The 9,959-nt window shown below is 48.4% G+C and overlaps 1 protein-coding gene across 1 annotated transcript in view; it reads left to right on the top strand.

The window, feature by feature from the left end:
- Positions 1–474, top strand: part of cdk11b (cyclin dependent kinase 11B) — a 26,875-nt gene extending 26,401 nt beyond the window's left edge. Inside the window, exon 20 of the mRNA XM_030137962.1 lies at positions 391–474. Within this exon, the coding sequence (XP_029993822.1) occupies positions 391–474 (84 nt within the window). The remainder of the gene's footprint in view (positions 1–390) is intronic.
- The last annotated feature ends 9,485 nt before the right edge of the window (positions 475–9,959 follow it).

Raw genomic sequence — 9,959 nt, 5'->3', positions numbered from 1 at the left:
CTCAGTGCTAGAAATTCAATGTCTTTAGAATTCCAGATCTGATGACACAGATGTACTTCCATATCTTCAGTGGATGTTTACAGTGCGATCAGCTGCAGAGGCTGATTATGGGATGGATGTTCTCTAACAGGTGGACAGACCACGGCCGCTGCTCGTATCTGCATGTGTTCCGTCCTCTGACCACATCTGGAACCTGTTTTCTGCAGCGGAACCGGGACTGGGGTCCAACAGTTTGAGTCAAACACACTCACAGTCCCATCGACTGCAGTTCTGTGAAGGTGAAGAATGAACGCAGGAGCCAGAGGGGTTCAGCCACGGCCGCCTGAGCCAGGAAAATATGCAGATCACAGATTTACAGGAAATGACTGGACTGCTTTTATGTGTTTGTAGCTTCCAATGAAGACGGGAAATAACGGAAAAACAGCCGTCCACGCTGCGCTCACAGTGGAGTCTGAGGATTCAGACCAACGCTGACAATGAAGCCAAGGCTCCATGAATGAAGGTCATGTGGCATCAGGTCTGAGATGATCATCAGCAGGTTTGTGTGGGACAGCTGGTCCTGACAGTGCCCACAAGGTCTGCAGAACTACTGACCAGGAAGAAAAGGGGGCCAGACCACCTGAAGGGATGGGTCAAATACCATGCACTGAGGGTCAGGGTCAGGGTTAGGGGTCAGGGGTCAGGGTCAGTGTCAGTCAGGGTCAGGGTCAGTGTCAGTGTCAGTCAGGGTCAGGGGTCAGGGTCAGTGTCAGTCAGGGTCAGGGGTCAGGGTCAGGGTTAGGGGTCAGGGTCAGTGTCAGTCAGGGTCAGGGGTCAGGGTCAGTGTCAGTCAGGGTCAGGGTTAGGGGTCAGGGTTAGGGGTCAGGGTTAGGGGTCAGTGTCAGTCAGGGTCAGGGGTCAGGGTCAGTGTCAGTCAGGGTCAGGGGTCAGGGTCAGGGTTAGGGGTCAGGGTCAGTGTCAGTCAGGGTCAGGGTTAGGGGTCAGGGTTAGGGGTCAGTGTCAGTCAGGGTCAGGGTTAGGGGTCAGGGTTAGGGGTCAGTGTCAGTCAGGGTCAGGGTTAGGGGTCAGGGTTAGGGGTCAGGGTCAGTGTCAGTCAGGGTCAGGGGTCAGGGTCAGTGTCAGTCAGGGTCAGGGTTAGGGGTCAGGGTTAGGGGTCAGGGTTAGGGGTCAGTGTCAGTCAGGGTCAGGGTTAGGGGTCAGGGTTATGTGAACTGCAGATCTTGGCGTTGAATATGAAAATGCAAACGGTCGTTAATGCGTCTGTATAACAGACCACATGACGTCAGAACTGGTGGGACATCCAACACAGTTTGATGAGGTCAGTGTCCTGTGGGTGTTTTCAGTGGAACCCCTAGAGGCCATCACAGGTACTACACCTGTAGGATAGGCTTCTGTTTGGATCCGAGGACCCTGGTCCTGGGTTCAGAACTCAGTCTGCCCCAGTTCCTCCATCTGTTCTATCAAAGGACACTTGTATGTAAAAAACACAGCAGCTCCCAAACAACAGTCCACTAATGGGGGACAACGTCCAGAGGCTTCAGGTCCAGTCTGGGCTCCTCCCATGCACAGGGCAGATACAGCACAGAGGTGCAACAGCTACACTAATGATCCACTGTAAGAAAAAAACACAACAGCTACACTAATGATCCACTGTAAGAAAAAAACACAACAGCTACACTAATGATCCACTGTAAGAAAAAAACACAACAGCTACACTAATGATCCACTGTAAGAAAAAAACAACAGCTACACTAATGATCCACTGTAAGAAAAAAACACAACAGTTACACTAATGATCCACTATAAGAAAAAAACACAACAGCTACACTAATGATCCACTGTAAGAAAAAAACACAACAGCTACACTAATGATCCACTGTAAGAAAAAAACACAACAGCTACACTAATGATCCACTGTAAGAAAAAAACAACAGCTACACTAATGATCCACTGTAAGAAAAAAACACAACAGTTACACTAATGATCCACTATAAGAAAAAAACACAACAGCTACACTAATGATCCACTGTAAGAAAAAAACACAACAGCTACACTAATGATCCACTATAAGAAAAAAACACAACAGCTACACTAATGATCCACTATAAGAAAAAAACACAACAGCTACACTAATGATCCACTGTAAGAAAAAAATACAACAGCTACACTAATAATCCACTATAACAAACAAAGACAACAGCTACACTAATAATCCACTATAAGAAAAAAACACAACAGCTACACTAATGATCCACTGTAAGAAAAAAACACAACAGCTACACTAATGATCCACTATAAGAAAAAAACACAACAGCTACACTAATGATCCACTGTAAGAAAAAAACACAACAGCTACACTAATGATCCACTATAAGAAAAAAACACAACAGCTACACTAATGATCCACTGTAAGAAAAAAACACAACAGCTACACTAATGATCCACTATAAGAAAAAAACACAACAGCTACACTAATGATCCACTGTAAGAAAAAACAAAACATCATCCACCTTTTCAGTTAAGGGGGTGCTGTTTACATTAAAGGTCTCTTGCTTTAAAATTAAGGCCACCAGAAAAAAAAGCAAAGGCTGAAAATGTTTTAGATAATTTGTCAGTCTGTTCTTTTTTTTCTTATAGTGGATCATTGTTTTGGGCTGTGTCACCTCTGGGCCACCGTACTGGTCCATACATCAGTGTCACTAATGAAAAGCACACTGCAGAGCCGACCGTGAACAGGCCCCTCCCCTTCCCTTTCATGCCTCTGCCTCGGCCAATAGGATGCTGTTGGTGCAGATGTAGGGCGTGAGTGCAGCAGAGGGGCTCTGGTCTGGGTTCTGGTCTGGGTTCTGGTCTGGGCTCTGGTCTGGGTTCTGGTCTGGGCTCTGGTCTGGGCTCTGGTCTGGGTTCTGGTCTGGGCTCTGGTCTGGGCTCTGGTCTGGGCTCTGGTCTGGGTTCTGGTCTGGGCTCTGGTCTGGGTTCTGGTCTGGGCTCTGGTCTGGGCTCTGGTCTGGGCTCTGGTCTGGGTTCTGGTCTGGGTTCTGGTCTGGGCTCTGGTCTGGGCTCTGGTCTGGGTTCTGGTCTGGGCTCTGATCTGGGTTCTGGTCTGGGCTCTGGTCTGGGTTCTGGTCTGGGCTCTGGTCTGGGCTCTGGTCTGGGTTCTGGTCTGGGCTCTGGTCTGGGCTCTGGTCTGGGCTCTGGTCTGGGTTCTGGTCTGGGCTCTGGTCTGGGTTCTGGTCTGGGCTCTGGTCTGGGCTCTGGTCTGGGTTCTGGTCTGGGCTCTGGTCTGGGTTCTGAGCCCAGCCTTCCACTTCCTGTTCAGACAAACACAGGCACAACTTCCTGGACTTCCTGATGTGAGTCTGGCAGAAGCTCCGCCTCCTGAAGGCTTCTTCTTCTGCTGTGCTTTTCCAGACGTCTGTGTCTAGGAGCAGACCCACAGGTGGAGCTTTCCTACAGGTGGAGCTTTCCTACAGGTGGAGCTTTCCTACAGCTGCTGCTGTCCTGGTCTGAGCTGGCAGAGGATTCTAGTGTTCAGGGAGTCATCAGCTGTTTAATGTCCTACAGTCAGCAAACGCCTCTGTGTGTGTGTGTGTGTGTGTGTGTGTGTGTGTGTGTGTGCGTGGGTGGGTGTGTGTGTGCATGTGTGTGTGTGTGTGTGTGCGTGGGTGTGTGTGTGTGTGTGCGTGGGTGTGTGTGTGTGTGTGCGTGTGTGTGTGTGTGTGCGTGTGTGTGTGTGTGTGTGTGCGTGGGTGGGTGTGTGTGTGCATGTGTGTGTGTGTGTGTGTGCGTGGGTGTGTGTGTGTGTGTGTGTGTGCGTGGGTGTGTGTGTGTGTGTGTGTGTGTGTGTGCGTGGGTGTGTGTGTGTGTGTGTGTGTGCGTGGGTGTGTGTGCATGTGTGTGTGTGTGTGCGTGGGTGTGTGTGCGTGTGTGTGTGTGTGTGCGTGGGTGTGTGTGCGTGTGTGTGTGTGTGTGTGCGTGTGTGTGTGTGTGTGTGTGCGTGGGTGGGTGTGTGTGTGCATGTGTGTGTGTGTGTGTGTGCGTGGGTGTGTGTGTGTGTGTGTGTGTGTGTGTGCGTGTGTGTGTGTGTGTGTGTGCGTGGGTGGGTGTGTGTGTGCATGTGTGTGTGTGTGTGTGTGCGTGGGTGTGTGTGTGTGTGTGTGTGTGTGTGTGTGTGTGCGTGTGTGCATGTGTGTGTGTGTGTGTGTGTGCGTGGGTGTGTGTGTGCGTGGGTGTGTGTGCATGTGTGTGTGCGTGTGCATGTGTGCACGTGTGTGTGTGTTGTGTCTTCTTCTACAAACCCAGTCTCACACTCTGACACAGATGAAGATAAACCATGCGGTCTGACACACATGGACTCAGTGAAACCTTCTAGACTCTCTTCTGTCACCCAGATCAGGGCTCCTGAGGCAGTCCAGTCCAGGACACTCCAGTCCAGTCCAGTCCAGGACACTCCAGTCCAGTCCAGGACACTCCAGTCCAGTCCAGTCCAGTCTAGTCCAGTCCAGGACACTCCAGTCCAGTGCAGTCCAGGACACTCCATTCCAGTCCAGGGCACTCCATTCCAGTCCAGGACACTCCAGTCCAGTCCAGTCCAGGACACTCCAGTCCAGGACACTCCAGTCCAGTCTGGTCCAGTCCAGGACACTCCAGTCCAGTGCAGTCCAGGACACTCCAGTCCAGTCCAGGGCACTCCAGTCCAGTCCAGGACACTCCAGTTCAGTCCAGGACACTCCAGTCCAGTCCAGTCCAGTCTAGTCCAGTCCAGGACACTCCAGTCCAGTGCAGTCCAGGACACTCCAGTCCAGTCCAGTCCAGGGCACTCCAGTCCAGTCCAGGACACTCCAGTCCAGGACACTCCAGTCCAGTCCAGGACACTCCAGTCCAGTCCAGTCCAGTCTAGTCCAGTCCAGGACACTCCAGTCCAGTGCAGTCCAGGACACTCCAGTCCAGTCCAGGGCACTCCAGTCCAGGACACTCCACTTCAGTCCAGGACACTCCAGTCCAGTCCAGTCCAGTCTAGTCCAGTCCAGGACACTCCAGTCCAGTGCAGTCCAGGACACTCCAGTCCAGTCCAGTCCAGGGCACTCCAGTCCAGTCCAGGACACTCCAGTCCAGGACACTCCAGTCCAGTCCAGGACACTCCAGTCCAGTCCAGTCCAGTCTAGTCCAGTCCAGGACACTCCAGTCCAGTGCAGTCCAGGACACTCCAGTCCAGTCCAGGGCACTCCAGTCCAGGACACTCCACTTCAGTCCAGGACACTCCAGTCCAGTCCAGTCCAGTCTAGTCCAGTCCAGGACACTCCAGTCCAGTGCAGTCCAGGACACTCCAGTCCAGTCCAGTCCAGGGCACTCCACTCCAGTCCAGTGCAGTCCAGGACACTCCAGTCCAGTCCAGGACACTCCAGTCCAGTCCAGTCCAGTCCAGGACATCTGAACTGCTGTTAAACCTCAGTTCCACTGATGGTTCACACTGAAGTGTTGTTTGTCCTCCACAGACTGGACCACTGGACCACTGGACTCATGGGACCAGCTGGAAGACCCTCATGATGTCACTCACTGGTTCCTGGACACTGACCTCAGTTAATACTGTTGGATGTCAGACCAGCACGATCCCAGTGCAGCGGCACAGAAGCTGACAGTGAATGAAGAGTTTGGAATGATATCGTGATGCATCGGTTATTGAATGTTTGTAAAGATCAAATTTGATCCATTCAACAGACTATATTTGTACTTTCATTTAAAAGTGTTACTATTTATTTGGGTAAAGTTTTTCTTTTCCTCAGACCCACATTAACGTGTACACTGTACACTAACAGTCTAAGCTCCACCCATGGACTGAGCATGTGCAGATGAATACTGTACTGAGCATGTGCAGATGAATACTGTACTGAGCATGTGCAGATGAATACTGTACTGAGCATGTGCAGATGAATACTGTACTGAGCATGTGCAGATGAATACTGTAAATGTCTGTATGTGAATGTGACAGACACAGAAGGAGGAGAACACGTGGATTATGAACGAGTACTTTTACTAGATCAGCTGTACTGAATACTGCAGTACACACCACAGATACTGCAGTACACACCACAGATACTACAGTACACACCACAGATACTACAGTACAGACCACAGATACTGCAGTACACACCACAGATACTGCAGTACACACCACAGATATTACAGTACACACCACATATACTGCAGTACACACCACAGATACTGCAGTACAGACCACAGATACTACAGTACACACCACAGATACTGCAGTACACACCACAGATACTACAGTACACACCACAGATACTGCAGTACACACCACAGATACTACAGTACACACCACAGATACTACAGTACACACCACAGATACTGCAGTACACACCACATATACTACAGTACAGACCACAGATACTGCAGTACACACCACAGATACTACAGTACACACCACAGATACTGCAGTACACACCACAGATACTACAGTACACACCACATATACTACAGTACAGACCACAGATACTGCAGTACACACCACAGATACTACAGTACACACCACAGATACTGCAGTACACACCACAGATACTACAGTACACACCACAGATACTGCAGTACACACCACAGATACTGCAGTACACACCACAGATACTACAGTACACACCACAGATACTGCAGTACACACCACAGATACTACAGTACACACCACAGATACTGCAGTACACACCACAGATACTACAGTACACACCACAGATACTACAGTACACACTACAGATACTACAGTACACACCACAGATACTACAGTACACACCACAGATACTGCAGTACACACCACAGATACTACAGTACACACCACAGATACTACAGTACAGACCACAGATACTGCAGTACACACCACAGATACTGCAGTACACACCACAGATATTACAGTACACACCACATATACTGCAGTACACACCACATATACTGCAGTACATACCACATATACTGCAGTACACACCACAGATACTGCAGTACAGACCACAGATACTACAGTACACACCACAGATACTGCAGTACAGACCACAGATACTACAGTACACACCACAGATACTACAGTACACACCACAGATACTGCAGTACACACCACAGATACTACAGTACACACCACAGATACTGCAGTACACACCACAGATACTGCAGTACACACCACAGATACTACAGTACACACCACAGATACTACAGTACACACCACAGATACTGCAGTACACACCACAGATACTTCCTTAAACAGTGTCATACAGATCCAACAGTACATCCCATAATACCTTAGGCAGGTGTCTCTTACAGTGACAGAACCTTTTTCTCTTCTACCTTCATTACAAACACATTTCATTACAAATGGATTCAGCTGAGTTAGAAACAGAGAAACGACTGGAAACAGTCTGAACTGTTTCACTGACTGAATGTGAGGCACGTGTTCTGAAACTGAACTAAAGACACTTTAAAAAAGTCATGGTTTTATTTAATACATAAATAATCCGCTCATTGAATTGCTCTGCATATTTTTGTAACAGAATGAATGTGTTGAATCAGAATGTGTTTAATTGCTCTGTATCGTGATTCAGGTGTGAATGGCATCGCATCGCATCGTCAGATTCCACACACACATCTATAATATGGCGGATCAGAGATGCTGTATGGAGATGTGTATGGTATCGGCCTGAAAACTAAGACTCCCACCCCTAATACCTACGCATGTTCAGCATTTCACTTGTTATTCACCAGTAAGACCTTTGGTTCACTGACCCCTGACCCCTGACCCTTAGTGTGTGGATTGGACTGAAAAAATCAGTGTTTACTCAGTTTTTAGCCCTCGGTGGAGGAGTACTGGAATTGTTTTGTCGTCCGTCTGTCCATCCGTCTGTCCATCCGTCTGTCCATCTGTCTGTCCATCCGTCTGTCCATCTGTCTGTCCATCCGTCTGTCCATCTGTCTGTCCATTCTTTGACATTGTCCAATTCTCTGTTGAATTCTTTCACTTCTGCTCCACGTTTCTCCTGTGGATGCAGTTTGTCATGGAGCAGAAGAATATTGAACACAGGTGACCTTTGACCTTCTGTTTCCAGGTCACATGTTTTTGTGCAGTTCTAATATCTGAGTTTGGGTCTTTAAGGGTTAAAGGTGGTGCTACAAATTCAATGTCTTTTCTAATTCCAAATCTGATGACAGCTTTACCTCCATATTGGAGGTCCTCCTGCCTTCAGTCCAGTCCAGCTGTTTTCCTCCTCTGTCACTTTCTGTTGAACATCTGCTTCAACCACCTGACCAATATCAGCTCAGACTGAACCTCCTCAGACCCACGAATGTCAGCAGTACCAGCTGTTGGTGTTTGTTATTCCATCGGTGCCCGTAGTGGAAACATCAGGGTGCATCAGTTTTTTCTGATGCACTGTGGAGCAGTTTTATGGAATGTTCTTTGTGGTGGACACTTTTCTGTTCTCTTTTGTATAAAGTGGTGAAACTCTTAGAGCTCCATCCGTCCTCTGGCTCCTCTCAGACCACTACAGACCCTGTTCGAACCCAGAAACAGCTGGAACCATCCGGATAATCTCAGACCTCTACGGCTGCTCCGTGTCCGTCCGTTACGCACGGTTCGGCTGTGGGACAGCCTGGTGTGAGTAGTTTTTTTCCGTGTGCTCAGCCTAAATGTGCGCTGGTGTCGGAGTCACACATACCTCGGTCCTCCAGGAGGGCACGGCCGCGGAGCCCTGGTGCGTCCCCGCCAACAGAAGGCTGAGCACGGCTGCAGCCAGAGCCGCGGAGCCCCGGGCCCCGGTCCCGGTCCCGGTCCGAGCGCACAGCATGGCCGATCCACGACCACCGCGAGCAGACAGACGGAGCCACGAAGGAAGAAACACACACACACACACACACACACACACACACACACACACACACACACACACACACACACACACACACACAGTGAAGGAACAGCCCCAGCAGGTCCTGCATCTACTGCCCCTGCGCACTGCTCTGTCTGTGGGCCATGGCGCAGCTCTGTCTGCTTCCCGTGTTAGTGGTGGAAGTACAGTGTGTGTGTGTATGTGTGTGTGTGTGTGTGTGTGTGTGTGTGTGTGTGCGCGCGCGCGCACGCCGGTGCAGTCCAGCCTGGAGCGGGTGCGTGGAGGTAGTGCACGCACACACGCACACACACAGTAAAGAATAGAAGACAAGAATAAAAGGTAGAATATAAAAACAAACACACCCTATGTGATAAATTAGAAATACGTTTATTATACAGACAAATGGAAGGTGAATGGATTATTATTATTATTATTATTATTATTATTATTATTATTATTATTATTATTATTTTAAGGTCTTTGGATGATAATGACCAAATTCTGTAAACTTTGATACTTCTGTTCTACATCACTGCATCGTGTTTAGTAGGTGGAACCTTGGTATGGACAGATTTTACAAGATTTCTGTTTTACTCTGTTTCACTCAGAGTAAATCTGACACCGTTGGGTCCGTGGTAGAACACTGTGAAAGAAAATCCTGAATCTCGTCTCATAACATTCAAATACCTTTTCAGTCCAGAGGGTGTCGCTCTACCCTTATTTATTTTTTTGATTTTAAATTTTTTTTAATTTTTTTTTCTATCTATCTATCTATCTATCTATCTATCTATCTATCTATCTATCTATCTATCTATCTATCTATCTATCTATCTATCTATCTATCTTTTCGCTCAACCCTTGTTTGACAGTCGGACTCAGTGGACAGTTAGGTCACAGTTCATTCCAGGTTCTTTCCTTTAAATTCTCTTAAATCTCATATTGTGATTCATTGTTATTTAGTGTTTTTTCTACACTCTACAAATCATGTTTTTAATCTCAGCATTTTTTAGCCCCAGGTCGACCTGTGTTGAGTCTCAAACACTAGCCGGAACCATGTGTGTGACGCGTGTTGTCAATCGG

This window comes from Sphaeramia orbicularis, chromosome 7 (assembly GCF_902148855.1).
Source record: "Sphaeramia orbicularis chromosome 7, fSphaOr1.1, whole genome shotgun sequence".
Lineage (NCBI taxonomy): Eukaryota > Metazoa > Chordata > Actinopteri > Kurtiformes > Apogonidae > Sphaeramia > Sphaeramia orbicularis.
The sequence above is the reverse complement of the archived record's forward strand: the minus strand, read 5'-3'. Positions and strand labels throughout refer to the sequence as shown.